This window comes from Vulpes vulpes, chromosome 6 (genome assembly GCF_048418805.1).
Source record: "Vulpes vulpes isolate BD-2025 chromosome 6, VulVul3, whole genome shotgun sequence".
Classification (NCBI taxonomy): Eukaryota; Metazoa; Chordata; class Mammalia; order Carnivora; family Canidae; genus Vulpes; species Vulpes vulpes.
Window position 1 is genome coordinate 27742335 of NC_132785.1, and position 27766 is coordinate 27770100.

Consider the following 27766-nt stretch of genomic DNA (forward strand, 5'->3'; position numbering starts at 1 on the left):
CAGAGTTGCTCATGTCTATGCTGCTTCCATACTTAATATATTCTTCCCGATTTGGGGACAGGTGACCAGTTATTTTTATGACAAAAAATTTAATGCAATCCCTTTTAAGAAAAATTAGTATAATCTTGAACTTTTAAAGATATACATGAGGCAACATTTCCGAAACTTCAAATTTGTTTCAAGGTAATGTCAATCTGGAAGCTTGGATATAAATATAGGATAGCCAAAGTTATAAATATATTTTTAAAAACCTGGTTGATTTCAGTACGTAAAGAGATTCCAAAGTTTTAATTCAGTAACTATTTTATTTGTGTTCTTGGATTATTTATTTAAAGATTTTATTTATTTATGAAAGACACAGAGAGCACAGCAGAGACACAGGCAGAGTTCTTGGATAACGTTCCTGGATTATTTTTATTTATTTATTTATTTATTTATTTATTTATTTATTTATTTATTTATTTATGATTTTATTTTCTAAAAGATTTTATTTATTTATTCATGAGAGACAGAGACAGAGTCAGAGAGAGAGAGAGACAGAGAGACAGAGAGAGAGGCAGAGACACAGGCAGAGGGAGAAGCAGGCTCCATGCAGGGAGCCGGATGTGGGACTTGATCCCAGGTCTCCAGGATCATGCCCTGGGCTGAAGATGGTGCTAAACCGCTGAGCCACCCAGGCTGCCCATGTTCTTGGATAATTTCTAAATTTTGCTAGATAGATAGTCTTATATTTACTGGTCTTCTGACTTGACTTGGATAAGTCAGCCTCATTAAAAGCTATAGTGAAAAATTAATATTTTAACCCCACAATGCAATTTACCCAATAAAAGCTGACAAGAAGATATTTTAATCTCTTGATTTAAAAAAAGTCACTTATTTTTTTTCTAATCAATTTTCTTGCTTGCATTTCCCTATCACGTATTAGAAAAATTCCTCTAAATGTTCAACTTAAAATTAGTTTTATATTTGTGACAGAAAGTGGAAACTACGAGAGTCAATCCCATGTTTTCTCTCACTTCTAACAGTGATTACACATATAGAACAAAATGGAAAATAGATGCAGAATTGGAGACCAAGACACATTTTGCTAAAAGCTTATGAAATTTTAGCTCAAATATATTATTTTAAATTCTCTGTATAATTTTGCTTTGTTTCGTCACTATTGTAGCCAATAGCTATATAATCAGAAGATTTTATTTTCTGAAATCAGAGGCAAAAGGCAAAATAACTGATGATGTTATTTTTACACATTCTGTATACTATAAGAGATTAATCAATGTTAATTTAAGTTTAAAGACTGACCATAACTATGTTTTACAGATTTTGCTTATTCAGCTGGAATCAGTTGTTTAAACACTATATTTTAATAATACCCTCTATTACACTTAGCGAAATGGAACACTTCTAGAGTATAAACCCTGGAGATAAGAATTTACCTTATGAAATTCAGATACTAAGACATAACAAATGTACTTGTTATTACTGATTTTTAAAAATATACCATTAAGAGAAGCTAGGGGGAAGAATTTATTAAATCCACCAGAATCCACCTAGAAATTTTATCAGAATACATGACTAAAATTTGACAAAACTTAGTAAATTAGATTTTTAAAATAGGTATATTAGGTAATTTTAATTGCTTCCATAAACAATAGCCTTTCTTTTTCCAAAATATTAGTAAGTTAGTCATCACTCTCTTAAATATGGTCCCTACTACATTGATGCTAGGCTACATCATGGGACTCGGCTCTGGCCAAGAGATGTTGGTGGATGAGTTACATGAGCAATGGCTTAAAATGCATTTGTACAAGTAGGGTTGTTCTCTTACACTTCAGCCACTGCTGTGAGAAGTACATACCATAGGTAGTCTGTTGGGTTTAGAAAAATGAGAGACATGAGCAGTGCTGCTCCAACAACCTGTGGACCTGCCCCAACCAACCAGCTCATGCATGGAAGAAAAGTAATGCTTCATAGTAATATGTCACAGAGTTTTGGAATGGCTGTCTATACAGCATTATAGTGTCAACAGATGACTGAGTTTTTTAAAAAAGGAAAAAAGAAAACACCTTGACATTGGGTTTGGGGTGGTACCTTATTTTTCTTAAGGATTAAACTTTAAGTTTGGCGCAGATGATACTGTTTACTTGACTCAGTCCTGCCCATAGCTTTCTTTTCGCTTAGCCATATTCCAATAATTTGGAACATGCAAATCAGTTTTAGTCAATGAGATACAGGCAGAAGTCACAGGGTAAGGCTCCCAGGAAAGCTTTTTAAAAGTGACATAGTAGGGGTGCCTGGGTGGCTTAGTCAGTTAAATGTCTGGCTTTGGTTCAGGTCACAATCCCAGGGTCCTGGGATTGAACTCTGTGTCGGGCTGCATGCTCACGAGGAATTTGCTTCTCCCTCTCCCTCTGCCTCTCCCAGAACCAGGGCTTTCTGTTGCTCACTCTTTCTCTCAAATAAATAAAATCTTTTACAAAAAAGAAAAAGTGACATAATTGGCTGGTATGCTCTTCTGTTACTTGGCTGGCACCTTTACTTCTTTCCTTCTGACTAGAATAGGGGCATATGCCTGAAGATGCAGTCGACTTCATACAAGCATTAGATAGAAAATCACAACAGAAGGGCAACAAAACAGGAAGAAAGAAGACATCTTCAGAACATTCTGAGCATCTCCACCAGTCTGTCCTGTTTATCCTAGGCTTCCTGTTATACTAGGAAAAGAATTCCATGTTTAAGCTCTCTAGTAAGGCTTACTGTTATTTGCAGCCCAAAGTAACCAATATTTGGAACAATACATAGGTGAGTAGATAGGTGGGTAGGTAGGTAGATAAACATATTGACAGAAACAATTTTATTCAAGTTATCTAAAAAAGATCCAGAATTTTATCTAGAAGTAGTATTTGACTCAGTCTAGTATTAAAAATTACATTGATAAAATGATCATTTTAGCTAAGAATATATAATTACGTTTAAATTAAGTCATAGCTACAGTTTTTATATATTAGGTTTGTTTTTCTATAAGTAGAGAGAAAACAACACAAGTGATATATCAGGTAATTTTTAAACTATATTTTGATAAAATTAATTTTATTTTATAACTTAAAGCTTGGAATTCTTTCCTGCAACTAATAATTTTTCAGATAATCAACGAGAAACATTTTCAAAATTTGCTGGTATTTTTACCCTACTAATCACACGTGGTCTGGGGTTTAACTTTTAAGATAAGCCATGATGCATGATATAGTACACTGCAGCTGGATGGTGACCCTCAGCTATGCTACTGTGTAAATGGATAGCAAAATCTCATGGTAAAACATCACCCTGATAAGATTCACTCTTTTCCAAGCTATCTTTTCTATCTGTATTAGATTTTGCTATACAGCAGCAGGTTCTCCATGAAAATGTATCTTTCAATTTTTTACTTTCCTTTGATGCATGTAACTAAATGTATTCAATGAGATTCAAGTGTGTGGGAAAGTGCTATAAAGTAAAGGAAAATTATGGTACAATGGCTATAACTCATAAAGAGTAATAAGAAAAGAGTGTCTAGAGCGTTTGACTGAAAATAGAAGAGATTATATCCTGGTGAATTGAGTTAATTTCAAATATATTACAGTATGGTTTTCTATCATGTGTACTCTCTCTGACTACATTAATAAATGAAATAGTGATGAATAGTTCTGGGAACTTGTAGCGAAACTTATTAATATTTCAACATTATCACTGAGTATCTATGTCAACACACATCAAAAATGCATGAGAAATGACTACCTATACTCACAAGTTACACCCATTAGGAATATATATGAGAAATATAAATGGTGTACATAAATTTGCAATGTGATTATAGGTAGGAGATATAACAACAACAACAAAAAAAAGCTACATAAAGATCTCACATGGAAAAGTCTATTAAGCAATTAAAAGTAGATTAATACTTGCAATCAGTTTGGAGTATATATACTATATGACCACATGAAATACCAACATATTTTAAATTATGAATCATCATAAAAATTACTAATGCTAAAAAAATTTAAGCCTAAAAGTAGCAAAAATATGTAGCTACTGTTAAATAGAAGCGGTTCATCAATTCTATCCAAGACATAACTTTGGAATTCTCCAATAACGTTTATTTATTTTATTTTATTTTATTTATTTTATTTTATTTTATTTTATTTTATTTTATTTTATTTTATTTTATTTTATTTTATTTTATTTTATTTTATTTTATTTTATTTTATTTTATTTTATTTTATTTTATTTTATTTATTAATAACGTTTATTTTAAAATAAAAAACAAAAAGTCTGGTTTTAAAAAGCCTGATTTCTATTTTTAAATTGATCACCAAGTAGTAAATTCATTAAAATGAGGAATGGTGGTTTAAAAAACAAATCAACGCCCAGTTAACCCAATAATTTCCAAGTCGTTAGGAAGGCTAAAATTAATGTTTATATCTATGGTATTCTATGGTATATCAGAAGATGTTCCAGTCAGTTGAGATAGAGGGAGATCAAACTGATTGTTTAGCATTAGGCAGAGATTATAAAATGCCTATCATATAGATGAGAGACATAAATCACTCTCATAACAGCAACACCTGGGTATAGCTTTTATATAAGATACCTTCTTTTGTACTTAATGATCAAAAAGACTCATACACAAAAAGTTCTAAGGATAAGCTCTTACTTGGAACAATAGCTGCACCATTTTTAAGGAAAAGTTCTTAAAGGCTACTAGAAGGTACAGTAAGAATATATTTTTAAAAACTTTCTAGGGTTACGGATATTTTTGAATCACTGGGGGATACAAAACTAGGTTTCAAGAACCCAGACCGAAAAGAAGTACAAAGTAAACTAATGTTTTGAAAGGGAAAACTGGTTTTGCATTTTTTCATCTGCTTTTTGATTCCTGTTTTGGTTAAGTAACTGCAGATTCCCTTAGAAAAACAGAATTTTTATCATAGTCTAGAGGGAAAAGTATGAGTGGATTAAAAAAGGTTCACTCCCACAAGCCCTTCTCCCCGGGGATGGAATGCTGGCATAAGTCGTTGGTATCTAGGGAGCTCAGTATCTTCTGTAAGATCAAGGAATTTTCACTAATAATGTTCTCTAGCTAGTCAGTGAGTTTGTTTACTCATCCCAGAATATTCTAGTCTTAGAGTCTTTGCACTTGTTATTCCCTTGAATGCTCTTTGTGACCTGACCTCACGCCTCTTTGGGTCCTTCTTTTTTTTTTTTTTTTTCCTTTCTCTTTGGGTCCTTCTTAAAACATAGTCTTCTCAGAGAGTTCTTCTCAGAACATCTTAATGAAGTCATGAACCCTCTCTTTCACCTCCACCCAACTTAACACTCACATCCTGTTTCTCCTACCTCCATAGCACTTATCTTCTTCAGAGATATGTGCTTCCTGTCCGTCTCCTCTCATCCCTACCACTTTATATGAATTTGTATCTATCTCCTTATAGATATCTATGTAGCTTTATGCCACAAGCTCCTGTGTACTAACCATGGAAACTGTGGACATCTAGGCAGTACTATTTATATCCACAATGATGTAAATAGCACCACTTGGGGTTGTAAAGTGCTCAACCTGTGCAACCATGTACAGGTTGCACATGTACATGGTTCCTTGAGACTGGTATTTGCTGTTCCCACTTAAAGTCTATCCACACATCCCACTATCTAGAGAATACATTTATCCTTCCTGATTCGGTCCATCAGGTTCCTACCTACCTCCCCAAGCAGCTTCCTCTTCCCTCTTGCTGCTACACTCACCTGTGCACCAGTCATTGTGAACTTTTGCACTCCTACTGCACATGAGTTTTCTTATCTATTACAGACTGAGTTATTAGGTGTACCCATTCTGTTCTCTCACTGTAGCCTTTACAATATATTTATCTTACTGTGCTTGGCTTCATCTCATATATTTTGACTCTGAGCTCCCTGTGCTAAGGTACTATGAATCATTCATCCTGTAACCTTAGCATGTAACACAGGGTGGAATAAATTAATGAACAACTCACCAAATGAATATATCACTTAATTTGGTACCTCATGAAACAATTCAAATATCAAATTATTGGCTGAACTTGACCACACTTTTCTTAATTAAAGGAGGGATCAGTAGTGTCCCACCCAGACAGATTTATGGGACTGTGTGTAGGTGTAATGGTCTCCATCTTGGTGTTGAACACCTAGGGACTGAGTTATTCAGTGATCACTATTTTTAATTTTTTTTTTTTTTTAAGGCTTCAGAGACTGATGGGCTGATGCAGGCTAAGCATACACGTTAGATTTTATCTGTGTTCATTTACTGAAAATCAGCAGCTTTTTCTGAGCTCTCGCAAAAGAAGAGCAACCCAAATACATTGATCTCCCCTGGTGAGGGAATGAACACCTCTCATTTGCCCATCAAGAGAGCCCATTTCGGCCATGACAGTCACTATCACAGATCTAGAGTTCCACCTATTGATGTGAATCATAGCTGCTTTTTTGGTAGGACATGAAGTGGAGGGATCTGAAGGTGTTCCAAACACGTTAGGCTTATTAAATAAATCTATAACTTCTTTTAATGAGACAAGAATCTAGAAAAGATCTGAGAAGAAAAGCAGAAGTCTTCTGACATGTTGAGCTCTCCGGCTTTTTCTCTGGGTACAATCAGCTTGGTTGGGTTCATTCCATTCAGCAGATGAGGAGAGACACATGATCCAAATAGTCTCAGATTTTTTAGTCAAGGGGTACAAAATAAGATGACACAGGACAATTTTAATCCTTGGGCAAATCTGTTCTTTTTATAGATCAACAGAAAGCAATTCTACAAGGGACGTTCACTTTTTGGATCTGGAAATGTCAGAACCTATGTATATACTAAAACACACTTGAAACCATTTTTTTTCCCAAAAATAATTTAAATAAAATAGTATCAGTGAAGTTTATATGAAAACCACTAATATGTTTATATTTTATTTCCTCATACTTCAAGATAATATAGGTGATTTATAGAAGTGGAATAGCTTTAAAAAAATATCTGAGAAGGCACTTGATAGAATTATTTATAATTATTCTCCCTGTATCAGATTATATTAAAAGTAACGAGTTTAAATAAGAAAATATCTGAAATTATTTCAGAAAACTGTGTGATTACTGGGATTCAAGGTTCAAAAAACTTTGCTAATTTAAGATAATTGAAGTTGAGAGATATTAAAGCCATAACACAAAGATGGAAGCTGCCTTCATAAAGGAATACAGGTCAGACAAACTTGGATTTGAATATGAGTTCTGCAAATTACCAGCTGCAGGACCTCTGGGGATAGAATAAACCTCTCTGGGCTTCTGTTTCTTTATCTGCAGGATAAAAACAGGATCACAGGGCAAAGAAAATGAAAACTCTATATGAGTTTTCACAGTATCTGCTGAAGAGTAGGCTGTCAGTCACACTTCCTTTGTTTATACTTTACTATAACTTAAAAGACATTAGTGCAATCATACAGGAGGAGATTAAGAAAAACAGGACGAATGTTCAAGAAGTTCAGAACAAGACAAAACCAAAACCAAAAAGTACCATTCAATATTTCTGATCCCCCCCCCTTTTTTTTAAAGAAAAAGATTTTTTATTTTTGAGAGAGAGTGAGAGAGCAAGCAAGCATGGGGGTGGGCATGTGTGTGTGGGGGGGTGAGCAAGCAGGCTCCACATCCAGCGCAGAGCCCGACACAGGGCTGGATCTCAACCCTGATCACGACCTGAGGCCAAACAAAGAGTCGGATGCTAAACTGACTGGGACATCTAGATGCCCCAAGATTTCTGACCCGTTTTTACCATTAAATGTACTTTTCTAAATTAAGAACCATGTTGTTTGAACTAGCAACAAAGTTTGAGATTAGAACAGGAAATCTAATTTCCTACCATAGCTATTTTTTCAAAGAACATTTAGGTGAAAATGTACTAATGATAACACTCTTCATTTCCAAAAATTCAAGTAATTTTTAAGAAGAAGAGACCTTCATGTGAGCAATACACAGTTGACCTTGAACAGCCCAGGGGTTAGGGATGCTGACCTCACTGTGGAGTCAATAATCCACATGTAACTTTTGACTCCTCCCAAGCTTAACTGCTAATAGCCTACTGTTGACTGGAAGCTTATCAATAACACAACCAGCCCATATTTTGCATATGTATAACATGCTGTATCCTTGCAATGAAGTATGCTAGAGAATAGGAAATATTAACAAAATCATGAGGAAGAGAAAATACATTTACAGTATTCTACTGTATTTATTGAAAACAAAGTGCATAGAAGGGGACTTGCACAATCGAACAGGTGTTGTTCAAGGGTCAATTGTAAGAAAAACAGGGGGAGGAAGACAGTGAAGTGTTTTGGTAAGCTTATATGTACTTGACAATGAACCATTTAAAAAGAAAATCCTTTTATCCTTTTATCGAGTAGCAAGTATCAGAGATGCTAGCCAAAGTAAAAAGTTTCTAATGCTACTAATTTTGTTGCTTGCCTTCCCTTTGAGAGTTATAATAAAGATCAGAGAGGATAGACTCCTCAGAGGTGGTGTGAGTTACACAGTAACATGCATGAACCAATTCTCCAAGGACTGACAGGAATAACACAGGTTTATCTCCTTAACATCTCCATCTGCTTCCCTCACCCTCCACCCTGCCCTCCCCACCTTGTTCTTACTGAAAGTATTATACAGGTTTTCCCCACTGTCTGAAAGTAGATCATTCCTATGATATCTTTCCTAAGCCAAAATGGTGTAGAGCGAAGAGGCAATGAACACTAACATATGGAAAAGTTTTTGAGTATTCCCAAACCCCCAAAATAACCTTTCTTAGAACTTTGTGATGCCTTAGGACATGTTGCTGAGGGAAGCACACAATACATTGAGATAAAGCACAGCTGCTCAGAGACACAGCTTAAGGCTCTGATAGCTTGGTGCTGGGACGCTGGGTTTGGTTCCTGGGGAGGGAGTCTGGGGGGGCTGTTCTTGCTGCGTGGAGTATGTGCTGCCTCTGTAAGGGTTTGCTGCACAAATATACTGAACACTATTTTTGCTGTTCACTTTTTTTGTAAAGATGAAAATCCTCTTTGGCTTTCTTTCAGTCAGCAACAATAGGTACTGACATAGGTCTTTTGTAAAAGCAAAGTGGCATAATGGGAACTTCTGAATGTAGGGGATGCCTGTGTCCAGATCTTTATTCTTTTAGCTTAAGGTTTGCTCCTGGTTACACTGAAATTTCTCTCAGGAGATATTCTCCTTCACTTATACTTTAGTTTGCATAAAGTTGACTATTCTACTCCTGTTAACGAACAAGGAGTATGAATGTTTGGAAAATTAGAGAAAAAGAATAAAAAGGGGAACAGAAATTAGAGGGTCTGGGTAACACAGCCAAACTGTACCTATTTAAAAAAATACGGTTGTTTTGCCTGGGGTGAGAGTTAATTACAATAATTTGCTCTAATCATGTGCCTGTACTTCTCTTTTTCCAAACACTTATTTCATAATTATGTTTGTCAAGTTGTTAAGGGTAATGACCCTATTTTACCATCGGGGGAAAAAAACCAGACCAAAACAAAACAGATGTTCTATGAATTGCTGGAAGTTGGCTTTGTCAGAATTACTGAACACATGGTTTCTGCCTCGGACAGTATCTGCACAATTAAAATAAGAAGAGGTCAGAGCCTCTGTGTGGCTTTCACCATTGTGTTTGATTTCACTGATCCTGAGCTGATACATGATAATCAAATGAATTAATGAAAGTGGTTGAAATGATTAGTTCAAGCATAGTTCAGGAGCCTCACTATAATATAAACCTTTACACATCAAAGTGACCTCCGGTTGCTGCTCTAGTTCTTTTTATTATTTAAAGACAGGAATATGGGGGAAAGATGCAATTTTGGCTAACAACTTCTGCATTTCAAATCAAGGGGAACATTTCTTAAACTAAAGGATTACAAGTTCATTTTAGAAACAAGTAGAATGCAAGGGTGCCTGGATGGCTCAGTCAGTTAAGTGTCCAACTCTTGATTTCATCTCAAGTCATGATCTCAGGGTCCTGAGATCCAGCGCCGTGGCAGGCTCCATGCTCAGCCCTCTCCCTTTCTCCCTCTACCTCTCCTCTCCAAATAAATAAATCTTAAAAACAAAAAAACAGCAAAATGCATAATATCAGACATTTAGAAAAAAATTATTAGTATATTAAGGTTTATGCTATGTAGATATATCAATGTTAATAAAGTCACCTAATTAAAAACCCAAACTATAATGATTATTGCATAAGACAAGGCTATGAACCTGAATGAGAAAGAAGACAAAGAGCATCTGTTGGAGATGATCTACCATGGGGGTTAGCATCTTGCTGTAAGGACAGGTCAAGGTCAAGGCAGTTTTATCCATGTCTAGTGTCAATCTTCCTTAATATCCTCCTCCTTCCTTATTTTCCCCTTTCTCGTCCTGGAGTGACACAGCATTGGTAGCCAATGAATTAAGAGGCCAGCCTTTAAACCCCTCCTAAACCATGACTCCTTTTGCCTTTGATTGGAAAGCCAAATGTGTACTGGTTGCCCAAAGCTTTTAAAATATGCTACCTCTAATAAACAGAAACCTTTGATGTCATTGCCTCTTTACTTATAGACAGACTTCTCAATCTAACTCCCTCAAGAAAGTTTTGCAAGTACAGAGAAGAGGTCAACAGGTATCTTTTGAAATCCTCTCATCTTGTATATCCCAAACTGATGTTTTACACTTTTACTATTTAAAGTGTTATTTTATTGATCATAGTAAACTGAACTTTTTGTTTGACAGCTTTTGAGTTAATAGAAGGCATCAAGATCCAAAGGCAAACAGAAAAAGAGAAAACAGAAAATAACCAAGAGCAATATGCATTAAAGAATCAAGGAGAAACTAAGAGAGGAGCAGAAAAACATGCTTACAACCACATACACTGAATATTAACTTTGGGCAAACCTAAGTACAGGTTTTTATTTTTTTTTAAGTGTCTAACAAGGATTATATATTTATTTGTCCCAGAGTAAAATTTTCCTCAGTATATTACTCTAAGTTTGAAATACACCCTTACTTAAGAGGTGTCTACAGAGCATTCTTCTTGCTTCAGCTAACAGTATCTTTGCACTTCCTGGTGTTTATATACATACACATACTGCGTCTTGAATGATAGTTAATTAACTATTGATGGGTCCTGGCGTTCTAGGGCTTCCCAGGTGACGGCTGAGTATTCTTTACTAATCGTTTAATGAAAACACTTACATGAATAATGAATCTGGCATTTCCCTAGATACACAGGCAACTTTTGTAATAGTAATAAAAGCAGGCATATGCAGTTATACAAGATACTCTGGCTTAAATATGTTTTCACAAAGCAAGCCAGAGAGGTCAGGCTGAAAATGAAGCTCCATTTCTCAAGGCTGCTGTTAAATGTTTCACGTTAAAATACACTGTATGTTATAAGCACATAATATTAAAAGCAAAAAAAAATAGTTATGTTTAAAAAGTTAATACCATTATTTGTTACCTAAGTCCCATATAAACATAATTTAGATTTTCAGAATCATGGTTCCAAACTTTAAATTTTCAAGCAAAAGAAACACACCCATCTCTGTAAACACACACACACACACACACACACACACACACAATATATATATATATATATATATACATGTATTATAATGATACAGGAAAACAAAATAACTAAGATGTTCCTGAAACCTATTATTCAACTTAGAATTAAAACTTGTCATCATTTAGTCTAATTTTAAAGATGGATCTTAGGATTTAGGTCACACAAGACCATACTAACGGTGCTAATCGCTGGATAAACAATGAAGTGACTCAGCCTGACACCATTTAAAATGATTTCAGCAACCCCTTTGATTCAATCCCTATCCTGGCTCTAATGAACACCTGCTTTGGAGAAACTAAGCAACTACAACAGTTATTTGAACAAAGGAGTGAAAAAATGCATTTTATAGGTGCTGAAGAGAAAGAATATCATTGGAAACAAACATGACAGGTACTCTTAGAAAAAGATCTGTGTTTCGGAGTCAGAAGTCCAAAACTTTGTCTTGCTACTACTTATTATATGAGTTTGGAGGAGTCATTTAACTTCTCTGATTCTGAGTGTCTTCCTTTGTGCAATGAGAATAACAATTTTTGCAACACTGTAATTTCCTGGTTGTCATAAACTATACACCACTACTATAATTACAATACTAATTCCGTAGTTAAATGAAGCCTTCTATGTGCCAAAACCTTGTGACTTGTTCATCTTATAACTATATTTTATCCTCATAACAGTGCTATATGGTAAGTATTCTGATTTTCTTATACAGATGAAGAAACATCTCAGAGTGGTTAAATAACTTGGCCAAAAACATAATCACTAAGAGCTTAAATGTGAATTTGAATTCAGATCTGACTCTAAATTTCATTTTAGATTCATTTCATCCTAATACATCATATATATTTGTATGTGTGCACAAACATATATAAATATATAATATGTATTACTTAACATAGAAACGTATTATTCATTTTACACACCCACATACATACATATGCTTTAAATTCTAAAATGCTATACTAATGTGCGTGTGTGTTTTTTTTTAAAGATTTCAAAGATTGATGCACGGAGCAGAATCAGTACATAGTCAATATCTGGGAAAAGGAATTAAAATATGGAAAGTGACTAAGATCATTCTGAGTGGACTGCTAACTCATGTGTCAGCAATAGCAGTGGCTATTTAAATCCTACACTTACGTAAGATTGTGTTATTAAAAATTATTCCAGAGAAAAAACATACAAGGACTAGACATAGGTTCAATTCTTAGATAAAGAATCGATAATGATGGAAAAGCAACTATCTTTGATGAACAAGGATGAAATCTAACTTTATGGTCCAGATTAAAGGAGACAGAAAAGATCTCTTTAAAAATGACATATGATTCTAATTTTTCAAAGTGGTGACACATCATCTTCCAAATTCGAAATTTCAAAAAAGCTGTTCAGTACTTTCCTATCAAAACAAGATTATAATACTTGGTATATTTTATTTCTCTTGACTGTTGTATATGGATAACAACAATGATGACAATAATTGGATGGTGATATTAAAAAAACCAATATATTTTTTTCAGAGTTAAGGAGACGAGATGGGAGGTATCAGGAAAGATGCATAGAAGCCTCATTTCTAATAAAAGCACAAATTTTCAACTGTGTAAAATGCTTCATGCCTTCCCCTAATCTGCTCCCAAAGAACATAAGCCTGGATGGAAGGATGCTGACGCGTGTGCCCGTTCAGAGCTAGAATGACAAGTCTTGGGAACAGGAGGTACTGCTGCTTCCATTACCCACTGATCACTTGGCGAGTCTTATTTCATCCTGAGAACATGGTACTTACTCTTGTACTGCTCTGGCTATGGAAAGGGCCGTAGATCCAGTCTCATTAACGCTATCTAAGGTCACATTTGGCAGGTCATCATCGTCACTGTCACTTTTACTTTGTCTGGGAGATAGGCCTCGGGGGTCCATTTGTGCTGGGAAAAAAAGGCATATATAATGAATTAAAATTAGTGTGCAGAAAGTTAACCTTGTCCTGGACCAACATCAAGCACGGCATCTCTCTTCTGTGCCTATCACGATGCACATGGAATTCTCCAGAAATCCCAGGAATTAGTGAAAGTGGTGCATTTTATGTACTGAGCATTTATTGACTTTTCCCTTGTTCATTTGATTTGCAGAACCTCCATCAGCTCTCAACAGTTTCAGGGGATGATTACAGAATCGAAACTATAAAATCCACAATATTACCAACTCCTGAGTGGTCAGAAGCTGATTAAGTAGGCTCATGAGTTACTGTGCAACCCCCTGGCTCTTCCTTCTTGCTTCTGCTGCCAGAGTTCTGGCCATTTCACTGCTTGTTAGCACATTCCCTGGAAGGTGGAGAGCCAAGGGAGGGGAGATTTTATCTGCCTATAGCTCTCTTAATAAGCTTAAAGAAGAACTGGGTTTACAAGGCTAACAAAGTTTTAGGTATTTTTCATACTTCAGCGAATACTGCCTCACAGTTCATTACTGTTCTAAGTGGAGATCTGAGTGCACAAAAATGACAGAAGCAGCAGCATTTTAAATATATGTTTTATGTGGTAGAAAGTGTTCAACTCCATTCTGATTTCATTTTTCAGAAAGGCATTTCCAGATATGATTCTTCTCCCACTGTGAATCTGCCAACAAAGCAAGAAATAGCCTGATGTTCTGTGACCCCTGTTGACTAGGACCATCAGATCCTTTCAAATGAAAAGATTACAATCAACATTTAATATGTGAACACATATTTTAAAAATTTAGATTTCATTTCCACTTCCTCCTCTCTATGAAGTTTTAGTATCCACCACCATCTAGGGCTTCCATGAGGCCTCACCTCAAGCACAAAATAAGCACATCTTCTAAATTAAAAGTATTGCACTAGCTATGCAATTGCATTATACAAATATGTGACTTTAGCCCCAGCCAGCTGCAGCCCAATAGTTGCTCCTCAAACCTGCCTACAAGAGATTTCTAAAACCACCACTGTTTGCAAAGGAAAGCAAAATGCACTTAAAATCATGGTTACAATGACAGCTGGGTACGTTTATAATTTTTTTTTCTCAAATCATTATTTTGTTACTGTAAATTGCACATTAAGTAGAACCACTGGGAAATGTTGATATTTCACCCTTTTTTTTTTACCCACAAAAAGACAACCTCTCATGATTCTACGTAATACTTATAATATGAGTAGAAAAAGCTAGAGTTCCATCATACGTCTAACTAAATGTGGTTAGGAAAGAAATTCTATCTGTTGAACCTACTGCCCTAGTGTATTTGACATACATTCTGCCTGTAAATATACACATACCAAAATGTATTTTGAACCAAGGAATGCTTCGTAAATGTTAGCTGAAAAAGAAAATCACTCAAATAATCTAAAGCAGTGGTCTTCAACCAAGGACAAAATTGTCCTCTTTCCCTCAAGATACATTTCGCAATGTCTGGCTTGTCACGATCTGATTTGTCACATGACTCATGGAGAAAGGGATGTTCCTGGCACCTAGTAGGCAAAAGTCAAAGATGGTGCTAGATATCTTAAAATACACGGGGTAGTCAGTAACTCATGACAGAGAATTATCTAGTCTGAAATGCTGACAACATCCAAGTTGAGAAACTGTGATCTAGAGATTTAAGAGTCTAGGCGTATTAAAGTGTCACATCTTATGATTTTCAGTTGTATAACTATGTTGCAGTTTCAAAGACACTAGCCAGTTGAGTTTGAAAGTCAACTATGTGCTGAATTATCCATATTTTCTGGCCCTGTCCTCAAATACAACAGGTCACCATCATATGACTCAGCACTCACTTCTCCAAAACGCAGCATTCACTTTCTCAAATGCCAGGAATCATGTAGTGACACTCATTGAAAGTTTTTAAATGTTTTCTTTGTATGACACAAAACACTGTTTATTTTCCATCTGATCTCTAAAGATGTTGGAGAAACACTGTGTAGAGGAACGTAACCCATTCCAGAAGCATCTGATAACAGAGAACTACTGAAGCGCTCATTCACTCCAAAAGCACTGGAAGCACCCAATCACTTAAGATTTATTTTGACTCCAGGCAACAGAAACTGACTCAGGCCAACTTATATTAAGCAGAATGTGTTGGAAAGATACTGAGCAGCTCGCAGAGTGGAAGGTAAAGATGAGAAACTATCACTCAAGTAGCACAGCACACAGGAATGATATAGGCATTTCAACCAGGAATTCATAGATAGCTTCTGTTTGGGCAACCCTATTGTAGAATGATTCATTTGACAGTCGTTCATGACTACTCAAATTCTGCCAAGAAAATGAGTATCAGATCTATCTAGGCTTCCAAATCACATATTGTGTGGTGTTACATATGCCTGTAAATGTCAGCAACTTAACATTTAAAGTTGTTGAAACATCATGCACTAGGACTCCTTTGCCAAGATACCAAATTAACAAACAGCTAAAGAACAGAGACTATCCCGGTGGTCTCATTTTGTCCAAGAGAACTAGAGCTTTCATGGGTAAGTAATACAACCCAGGGAAGACACAGGCAGTTAACCAATAAGCAATCTGGCTCCGAGAGCTAAAGTCTAATTGTAATAATGATTCCAAATAACTGGTGAGAGAGTTGATCATCTAAACTGTGTTATGTTTATATCTTAATGAAAGTTTAAAATATGTTAAATATGCTATCTTTTTTGATGTACTTTTCAGGAATATCATAATTGAGGATTTCTTTCCAATATTTTCAATAAATATTATGAAATACATCTGCTACCATCATGCTGGGAAACTCTTTTTACCCATACCTTCAGCCAAGCTGAGGAAGTAATTAGAAAGGCTTTTTAAAATCTGCATTGCTGATTAGGTCAGATGATTAGCTTATCTACATACTTGCATAATTCTACTCTATTTTTATTAAATGTGGGATAGGAACACCTACCCTAGTTAACCTCCATTAGTCTTTGAGTTCCTTAGTCATTTCAGAAGTACTGATTCTCTGGGGGGGCGCCCATTCAGAGAAAATGGAAAAGTTACCCAGACACCAGAACTTAAACCATTCTCTACTTCCCTAAGTAAGTAAGACAGAAGCAAGTCAAGTAGAAGCATCTGAAAACAATCTACATTTGAGACTTTGTACCCCGGGAGTGAGATAGCTTTGGGTATCCCAGCTCATTGCTGGGTGTCACTCCTCTGTGTTGGAGGTAGAGGGAAATACTGTGTGAGTTTCATCCCGTGTGACAGAATCCTTGGGAAGATAAATACAGAGCCCTAACGCCTGCAGTTGAACATATTTATGGTAATTTTCAAATATGTACCTACAATAAACTGTTCCTGCAAAGACACTCACAATGCATCATGTCTCCATATATCCATGTCCTTGTGTGGCTGCGTCCCATGATGACCCCAGACCTGGCTAGGTGACTTGACGTGGCCAGTGGAATTTCAGCGAACATAACACAAAGCAAAAGCTTGAATAGCACTCGCAATATTGGGTTTCCCCTCCATCGGTTACTGTTTTTAGAAACTCACCACCATGTGAAGGAACCCAAGAAAGCCTAAAATACACGCTGCTCAGTTGGCAGCCCACCCCAACTGAGGTAAGTGACTCATTTTAGAATGACCGGTCGCTTTACAGCCACCAGATAGATGATTGTAGCCGTATGAGTGACCACAGTGAGACCAGCATGAGAACTGCTTGGCTAAACCCATCCCAAATCTTTGACTCACAGAATTGTCAGCCAATAAAATAATTCCTGTATCAACCTACTAGATTTGGGAATGATTTGTTCTTCAGCAATACAAAATCAACGCACCAAAAATCGATGCACTCTCCTAGATCCTTCCAGAGATTTAGGGCAATGATGTGGAAAACTGCTACAATTATTGTCAGCCTATCACGCTCCTCTCTATTCTCCTCCCAAGAGGCAACCTGGCCTTAAGTAGCATAAATTTCAGTGGGCTATTAATACAAATATGGAAAATGAAAATCATGGATTACATTCTGTATTATTTACTTCTCAATCCAAAATACTCAAAATGTATTTACAGTTGTTTTGACTTTAGAGGCATCTTTCTTTGATCCTCGCCAGCCTCAGGCAGGCTTCTACCGGAATGGGCCATCGGTTGGTATCATGCCTTGGGTGAACGAAGCTTTTCTCCCCCCTTTCTCGAGCTCATAGTTGACAGGAGGCCCATACGGGTGGATCCTCCACTCAAAGCTAGATTTCGTATGTTTGCCTCAACTCACAAGGCATTTCAACTCTACTTTCCCTCCCGTTAACAGCAGACTGACGCAGACACGCGGCACCAATGTCCATCCTTACGTCTCCCACCTCAGCCTAGGTGGTGTCAAAGTTTAATTAAAGGCTCAATCTTATATAGAAATAAATTGGCCCATTCAGTGATTCTTCGAGGACAGGAAGTCCTTCCATATGTCACCATATTAAATGCAAAGAATATGACAATCTGTGGACATACACTGAGGCTGTCAAGACTCTGGTCCCTACCAGAGTGATGCACAGAAGGATCCGAGCAATCCCTTTCACCTTGGCCCATCGGGGCTGCACAGGAGAGGGGTGTCTGTAGCTGGAAGGGCAGGAGGCAGAGGCTGCGATGCTGCCAGCCTTTCTTTCCTCCTCCCTCAGCCTGACAGACTGCCTGCTACCCTCAGATGCCCTACTAAGGCTGAAGCAGGTCCCAGCCAGAGAAGCCCCGGCTCCCATGTGAGCGCCTGCTTGCTTCTAGAAAGAGCAGTGGGAGAAGGGGAGAGGGGAGCAGGGGAGAATGTGCAGGGGGACTGTGCATAGCATTATAGAAGAGTCTTCTACCACATTCTATACAGGAATTGCTCTAAAAAGGATGGCGCTGGTGTTTCTTTAGGATAAAAACAGAGGTCTGGCTTCCGAGAACATGGGTGGGACCTCTGGCCCTCTGACACCTGCAGCCATCTGACTTTGGGCAATGGATTTCCCACCGCTCCTCCTCCGTTTCTTCCTTGCCATCGCTGTTCTGAGGAGTAAATGAGATGATGCCCTCAAAGCGCTCATCACCCCGCCTGGCACTGCGCAGCACATCCCCATTCTGCGTCGCCCCGCAGTAAATCCAGTGCTTCTCCAACCATCCTTTATGTGACACTACGGCGAAATCCCTTCCCGTCTCCTGGGCTGTTCAAATTAGGCAGTTTTCGTTTTAAATGTACCTAAACTGAAAATACCATCACAGAGGCAGAATATATATTGGATAATATATAAAACCGCTACTCCTCTTGATCCAAACATTCACTTATATATTCAGCCAACAGATATTTATTGGACACCTATGAGGAATCAAGCAGTCTTCTGGGTGCTGTGGAGAGAGCAGTGAACAGGGCAGATAAAAATTCATGCTTTCACCCTGGGAGAGGAGACAGACAATAAAAAATAAATAAGAAAAACATACACTCAGTCAGATAATGATAAGTGCCATGGAGAAAAATAAAGTGGGGAAGTGCCGTGGAGAAAAATAGAGGCTAGAGGCAGCCGAGGGGAAGGTGGACAATTCTGGAGAGGGTGGCCATTCCTGGCCTCATGGAGAAAATGAGAGGTGAGCGAGGACCTGAAGGGGGCAAGGTGCTGGGGTAGGGGGGGCATGGTGGGGGGAGGGGCTGGCAGAAACAGACTGGGTGGGGGGGTGGGGGAGTGGGGGGTGCATTCCAGGCAGGGCAAACAACTGGTGTAATAAATAACCCTAAGGTGGGAAAGGGTGTTAGGTGTCTAAGGACCTATAAGGAGGCTATTCCGGGGCTGGAGCTGAAAAGGGGACAGCGAAGTGGATGAGGACAGAGGAAGGTGTGCACGCACGTAAAGATTCTGAATGTTGCTCTGAGTGGGAAGGGAAGCCATCTGATAAGAATCAGCTGGGCCACTGGGCCTGAAGTGCCGGAGGAGAGCCAGCTAGATGTACATGCGTAAGAATCATCAGTCACATTAATATTCTCTGAAAATCTCATGAGCTTTTTTTTCTCGTTGGCCACCTCATGCTGGCTGCACATAAAGCAATCAATTAAAATTCAGGACGTTATTACCCGAAGGCCTATGAAGTCTGTTCTTCATAATACGGTCATACAACTGATATCCTGCCCTCCTTTGCTTTCAGAATATCAATTGTTCAAATAGATGCCTGATTTCTCAAGCCTATCAAGATCTACGATGAGAGAAAATTCAGTAGTAAATAAAGTTTAACTCAGAGTGGTAAACTCAAGATGAGAACCAGCTCTCCAGGGTCCCATGCTACTTACTGAAGTTTCAACTAAAATCTATTTCTTGCCTTCTTTACTTTTGTGTTGCTAACGGAACTGCATGCCTTCACACGGTGGCAACTGTGTCTGTCTACATAATCCCAAATGAAGATTTAAAAATGTAATCAATTATGTAAATCCTGGAATGTTGGTACTGTGTAGTTATAATATGCCATTTATTCATTTTTTCCCCAATTCCTATCTGCACACTTGACAGTGTAATGGCTTCTGCTCCCATTATATTAAAAAATAACCTCATAATGTTCTTATAATTCTCTAGTGCAAGCACCATATCTCAGTTATAATGCCACTGGACCTCTCCACCGCTTTCAAGACTGCTGATTATCTCCCTTCATTTTCACTGCCAGCCTCTTAAAATTCTCTCTCCCCTTGGTTTCTGGATGGGCACATTAAGGCCTTGAACCTTGTCACTGTTTTTTTTTTTTTTTTTTTTTTTCGCAAATAAAGTTTTATTTGCCCATGCTCATTTATTGTATCTCTGGCTCCTTTAGTGCTACGGTGGCAGAGTTGAGTAACTGTCACAGACTCTTATTTGGCTCACTGAAAGAATCATTTGGCCCTCTAGAGAAAGCATCTACTGACTCTATTTCACACAAATTTTCTTGGGTCAGTCAGTCCTGCCCTCTCTCCTTCCCCTACATCCTTCCCTCCCTCCCATCCCCCCCACTTTACCTCTCTTTTCATCTCCTCTTTCTGCATACATCTAAAGTTTCCTTTTCCCCTTAAGCTTCCACTACCTACCCTCTTCTGCCTCTCTTTAATCAATCCCACACAATCCTACAAGTCCTACAATCTCAGTGACTATCTCAGAGAAAATGAATACCAAATTCGTGGTCCCAGCTCTGATCTCTCCCCTAAACTCCAGTTTCCTATTTCTGGCACCTTGTCCCCCCTGAATGTTCCAAAGTCATTTCCACTAAGTGCTATTCTTCTGTAGAGCCTTGATTTTATCCATAATTTCCCAGGTCATTGAGATTCAAAGCTCTCATTCATTTCACTTGTACTCCTGAAATGAGTACAAATTGGCAACTAATTGCTATTGCTTTTACCCCATAATTTTTCTGGAACTCTTTCCTTTCATACTACTTCTCAGCGAACTTCCTCAAGGTACTGCCGCATACATTCATCTCATATAGCACTTTTCTAGGAGTTGAATGAATGCAGGACTTCCCTCAAAAGATTCTTTATTTAAAAGGAATTTTTCCCACCACCTAACAAATAGGGTTCAACAGCCATCTCCAATTATTCCACAATCATTTTTCATTTGGAACTCCGATGAGTCTTACCCTCAAGCTCCTTCCTTAATCCAGGTGTATCTGGCTATCTCCTTCCACCCACAATTTAGCCAACAAAAATCTACTCTTCTTACAGAATGATATCTTCTTTCATGAATTCCTTTCATTTTCTAACAAAACACAATCTCTCCTTTTGTCTACTCCTTGAGAGGAGAGCAATATCAATTAGACTCTCGCACACAGTAAAATATAATATTGGCTAATGAAGATGATGGTAATAATCGCAAGTCTCTGTTTGAAATGGTCACAGTGGTTCTCAGGAGGCAAAAGATTCCATAATATAATGATGAAAGTGTCTAGTTCACTTTTTATTTTAAAAATCACATTCTGGCTTATATTCTAATATTAACATTATGGGAGGAGGGAGTCACAATCATTAAATTTCTATTACTTGGGAAAGTCTTAGATAATTATATTGTGGGTCTGATTAGGTCAGTGAATGACAGGAATAAAAATGTTCATAATTTTTATTCACTTTTTAGCTAAATTACATTTAACAGGCTTTTCTTTCCTTCTAGGAAAATATTTTAAATAGTTCAACAGACCTATCATCTCTATAATATGAGTTACTGCTTGGAAACTTCAGTGAAGGAATTCAGTCACTTAAAATACAGTTTTAAAATTAACGTTTGTTGAGATTATCGCAACAGCAACTAAGGTTTCAATTTTCTAAAGAATCATGGCTAAAACTACCTTTTTTTTTTTTTTTTAGTTGTGTAAAAAGAAAATGAACACAGATTTACAATTGTCTTGTGTTCATTGGAAGCATGTCTAAGGACACAAAAGGCTTTTGTGATTAGAGTTCATAAAATTTTCCATTAGTAAGTGGGCTTTTACACTATGCTTGGTAACCTTATATAACTCTCCAGAGTCATCTAAGAGTCTTGAACTCTAGTAGCCCTCCGAAATATCACTACACCACTATTTCCCATTCCTTTCCATTTTGTCAATTCATTACAACTGCTCAAAACCCAAGCTAACTAGCCCCAATTGATTTATTCAAAAGTGAATCCACTTTAAGCAGAGATGATTTTAAATACTTCATAATAAAGTGATTTTGTGGTGAGTGCATATGGTAAATAATGAAATCAGTAAACTCATTTTCATGTGTAACACACAGAGATGATTTAAAGCATTAGTCCATGGCCTGTTAACTCACTCTTTAAATTTCACTTGGTCTTTTGTACCCTATGTTTTCTGGTCTGTAGACTGGATAAAATTGAATCTTTCAAAACACAGATTGACACCTGCTACAATAATTTTAAGTACCGGGATCCCTGGATGGCGCAGCGGTTTAGCGCCTGCCTTTGCCCCAGGGCGCGATCCTGGAGACTCAGGATCGAATCCCACATTGGGCTCCCGGTGCATGGAGCCTGCTTCTCCCTCTGCCTGTGTCTCTGCCTCTCTCTTTCTCTCTCTGTGTGACTATCATAAATAAATAAAAATTTAAAAAAATAATAATAATTTTAAGTACCACTGAATCATGGTCCTTCTCTCAGGAGTTGTGACACGCGGTAAATGAAAAAAGTAGGCATGCAGAGTTACTGGGGCACATTTAGAATAAATGTTGCTGTTCCTTTCCTCCCTCTTCAAGTAATTTGCTCTCCATACCTCATTTTAGAATATACTTAAACCAACTAGATTAGAAGTAAGTCATAATATGCAATAGTGATTTCTTCTGTCCTCTTAGACATGCAGTAGACCCTTGGAGTTCTTAAAGATATGTTTTAAGACCATAAAAAAAATCCTCAAATTTGTGATTTATTTATACATGCCACTGAATCTTTTTATAGCTTTCAAGGCTGCTTATTATCTCTTTTCACTGCCACTTCTGGCCCCTTAAGACTTTCTCTTTTTTGGCTGCAGGAACACGCACACTTGTCCTCACACTGTGTAACACATTTCTGTCTAGAGTTCTATATTTCTTGTGCAATTCCTCACATCACATTAAAGAAAGTTTATGAAAACTTTCTTTATTTGATGGGTAATTTACACATACACCCATATACATCCTTCCCCACACACAACTCACAAGAGTTACTGTGTGGGCCACAAGCAGCACAAGCAGCACAAGCAGCCGAGGCCACGAAGCAGCACTGAGATGAGTCTTAGAGTTTGGAAGCTCATTCATGAAAGGATTCTCATGTTCATGTGACTCTAACTTTTAATTTAGCAAAGCTGTACTCCATACCAGACTTCTAGGAGACACTTGAGAAACATGAAAATCTTAGATGTTACACCTGTGAAATGCCAGTGTCTACCATGTTAAAATCATGGAAGGTATGTTTTCTTTATGACGGCAAAAGTAGGAGCTGTTTCTTCTCTTTCCAATTTTTTTTAAAGATTTTATTTATTCATAAGAGAGAGAGAGAGAGAGAGAGAGAGAGACACGGCAGAGACACAGGCAGAGGGAGAAGCAGGCTCCATGCAGGGAGCCCGATGTAGGACTTGATCCCGGGTCTCGAGGATCACGGCCTGGGCCGAAGGCAGGCGCTAAACCGCTGAGCCACCCAGGGATCCCCTCTTTTCAATTTTTTGCTTTGCATCATCCTAACCTGGTGTGAAAATAAGTATTCAAAAATGACCTGTATATATCTTTGAGCCAAAAAAGTATAAGTATTGCTACATTTTTTTCCTGTTTCAATCCAGAATGAAGGATGTGACACTTTATGTCCTAATTTTATGCAAACTCCAAAGAGAAAAATTTGCTTTGTAAAACTGGATTAAAGGTGTTTTCCATTTCAAGTCTCTGTTTGGTATGCTTTTGTAGGAAATGTAAGAAACTAATGTCCATTAGTTTCACTCAGTCATTAAGAATCATGCACTCTCTGTTTCCTCATTTATTTTTAAAGAGACATTATTTTGATATTTTGCTAACCACCACCACCCCCCCCCCCCTTTGAGATGATAAATCACCTAGTCTCTCAGAGTGCTGGTGAGATCACTACACCTGGAAATGGAATCATACTTCCTTTGGCTTCAGGTACATCTGTTACATTGGGGCTCCTTTGCTCAGATCCTTTCCCGAGCTCAGAGATGCAAGCTATGGACAAGGTTTAGGGAGGGAACCCATACAGGCAGGTGGTACAGTCTCCTGAAATGACTCTGGAAGAAGAAGGCCAAAGTTGTAATTCTGTCTAGAGATAGGCCAGGTGGCATGAGTATTTTGAGAACACTATACAATACATGCTATATTGAGAGAGGGCATAGGAAGCACACACTAGTCTCTTCCGCCGCCTTTAACTTTAAACTGGGTTTACAACTAACTTCTCTATGAAAGTCCATCTAGGTTCTGTGAGAAGAGACAGTTTCTGAAGATAAGGGCTATCATGGAGAATGAGGTCTTGGGTTTTCCTAGGCAAATGCCTTTTAGATTGTGTTATGCTTGAGGTCAGTATATTTAGGTGTTAAATACAAAGTTTGATATTGTCTTTGAACATGGTAAAAAAAAGAAAAATAGATTTTTTTAATGGTAAAAACCACTGACATTTATGTTTGAAATACTTCTAAAATTTATAATGCTCTAATAATATGCATTCTGAACATCATTTATGCTGATTTCCTTAACCAAAGCTGCCAAGTCACCTCCTCAGTACTAAGCATGAGCTGTCCCTGAGGCCAAGCAGGGATCTTGAGAGGCCAGGATGGTTCATTATAATCCATGCAAGTTCACATGCTAATGAGAAAGATCTTCTTTGGTGTCTACCACATTTATATTATCAATTAAATAAGATGTCAGGGGCCAAATTAACTCTTCAGCATTTATATTTCTTTTTCTCTTTCAACCATCTCAAATCTTGAAAATGTTTTCTTCCCACTGTCTCTCACACTCAACAATGTTTGACATGAAAGATAAAATATGAAGAGCCATTCAACACACGATCTGGTGTTTTCTTTCTCACACACTTTCTTTTTTTTTTTTTTTTTAATAATTTTATGTTATCTCAACTTTTTTTTAAATTTTTTAAAATTTTTATTTATTTATGATAGTCACAGAGAGAGGGGGGGGGGGGGGGTAGAGACATAGGCAGATGGAGAAGCAGGCTCCATGCACCGGGAGCCCGACGTGGGATTCGATCCCGGGTCTCCAGGATCGTGCCCTGGGCCAAAGGCAGGTGCTAAACCACTGCACCACCCAGGGATCCCTCTCACACACTTTCTTATAAATGGAGGTAAATTATTTATAGTTTTTCTTTCATGTCATTTTTATTTAAAAAATTCCCCCACAAAAATAGAATTCCATGTCTATTTATTCCTGCAAAAGATTTTTTTTTAAATTTTTTTAAAATTTATTTATGATAGTCACAGAGAGAGAGAGAGAGAGAGGCAGAGACACAGGCGGAGGGAGAAGCAGGCTCCATGCACCAGGAGCCTGATGTGGGATTCGATCCCGGGTCTCCAGGATCACGCCCTGGGCCAAAGGCAGGCGCCAAACCGCTGCGCCACCCAGGGATTCCCAAAAGATTTTTAAAAATTTAACATTTGCAGTATTTCTTTCAGGTCATTAAAAAAACTAAAACATATAAAAAGTTGACTCTTTGTTTTTACTATTTTGTTTCCTTCTTCCATAGTATCCTGGTGTATTTAAGTTTTTTAACTACATATGTATCAATAAACAAGATATAGTTTTGCTCTTTTAAAAATTGTATGTAAGGGGCACCTGGGTAGCTCAGTGGTTGAGCATCTGCCTTTGGCTTAGGGCGTGATCCCAGGGTCCTGGAATCAAGTCCTGCACCAGGCTCCCAATGGGGATCCGCTTCTCCCCCTGCCTATGTCTCTGCCTCTCTCTCTCTGTCTCTCTCATGAATAAATTAATTTTAAAAATCCTTTAAAAAAACCTGTAAGACCATATTCTACAATTTATTTGCACTTAACATTATATTTGAGATTTATTTACATTCCTTCATTTAAAATTTTTCTAAAGTCTGAAGTCATTCTGTGTATCTATTCTCTCAAACACAAGGACGGCTTAGCATGCTATAACCACCCAATGAACATTCCCACCTTCCCCAAGTTCTTTAATTATAGTTCAGAATTTTGATTCATGTTTCACTGCCAAGAGTTAATTAAACTTTATTTCTTTTTGCAGATATCTATCTATACTTTTTTAAAGATTTATTTATTTATTTTTTTGAGACAGAAAGAGAGAGACAGCAAGCAAGAGCATGCACCTGTGAGGAGGAGTACGGGAGTGGCAGACAGAATCCCCCAGCAGACGCCCAGCTGAGCGTGGAGCCTGATGTGGGGCTGGACCCCAGGACCTTGAGATCATGACCTCAACCAAAATCAAGAGCCAGGCCACCCAGCTGCCCCTACTTATACTTTTAAAACTAGTTCTAAGCTCACCATTGCTTTTGGGTTCTTTTTGTTTTTGTTTTTGTTTTCAAAAGCATATTCTTTAGATCTTTCCGGGAACTTGTGTGGGTGGTAAACTCTTAGTCAATATATGCCTGAAATAAATTTTATTTTACTGCTGAGCTGAGAAAAGAATTTTAGGACCCCCTCACTCAGTTCTCTGAAGAGACTACTGCATTGCTATCTGGCATTTGTTATTGTTGACAGTCTTTGTTTTTCTTTAAATTCTTTTGTAGATAAACTGTTTTTATTTATGACTTATGCCTGATAATTTCACTGCTATATGTCTAGATGCAGATTTATTTTTTCTTATCCCTCAATATTCTAAGATTCATGGCTTCCCTAATTTTCCAGAATTCCCAGATAGTTCTCTGACATTGCTTCTCTGAATAACATATTCCATCTACTCCTATTATATAGATGTCCTTTCAGACAAATTTTGGAACAGATCGATTCATGTCTTGTATCTTTTCTTCCATGTTTTTGTCAATTACTCCACTTTATGTTGTTTTCTGGGTAAAATTATCAGTACTGTCTTTCGATTCATACATTCTTCCACTAAACATTCTCAACATGTTGCAGTTGTCAAAACAACTTGTGGATTATCTACATTTATTTTTCCCTTTGACCTCGACATCCATTTGGGCAAGTTCTATCCATCAGATTTCCATTCCTACTGCCTCTGTACAGGCTTTTAGGAATTCTTGCCTGCCCTCCTATGATAACCCACCAACTTACAAGCTTTATCTGTCTCCATATAGCATCCACTTAATACAGACTTGGCACACAAGAACTCCACCAGAACTCCACCAGAATATAAAAGCACTGTGTTCTTTTATATTTCTAAGATTTTACAGCTTTTTTTTTTTAAGATTTTACATCTTTTTAAAATAATTGCCTTTCACCACTCCCTACCAATCACTGAGCTTTGTGCTCTTTCCTTTGTGACCTATCTTTGTAAGTGTACACTTATCTGTGTTATAGAACTCCTCATAAAAGTTGCTTTGCCTCCTCCATTCACTCAACTATGAGATTCTTCTGGGCATCATCTGTGCATTGTACATGTGGCTGAATCATAAATGTGCACTGAATCAAATGGATAAGTAAATAAAAAGGAAAACCCTGGAAGATTTCTGGAATAAGGCAAAAGGTTTTAAAAAATGAAGCCTAAAGTTTTTTTTAAATAAAAATATTTCAAATGTTCTTATTACTGTTC

At 37.5% G+C, this 27766-nt stretch overlaps 1 protein-coding gene across 11 annotated transcripts in view; it reads right to left on the reverse strand.

Moving 5' to 3' along the window:
- The window catches only part of KLF12 (KLF transcription factor 12), a 578512-nt gene that overhangs the window by 96440 nt on the left and 454306 nt on the right, over positions 1-27766 (reverse strand). For all 11 annotated transcript variants that reach the window (XM_072760694.1, XM_072760698.1, XM_072760697.1 and 8 more), the window contains one exon: positions 13434-13569. In XM_072760694.1, coding sequence (XP_072616795.1) covers positions 13434-13569 — 136 coding nt within the window. The remainder of the gene's footprint in view (positions 1-13433; positions 13570-27766) is intronic.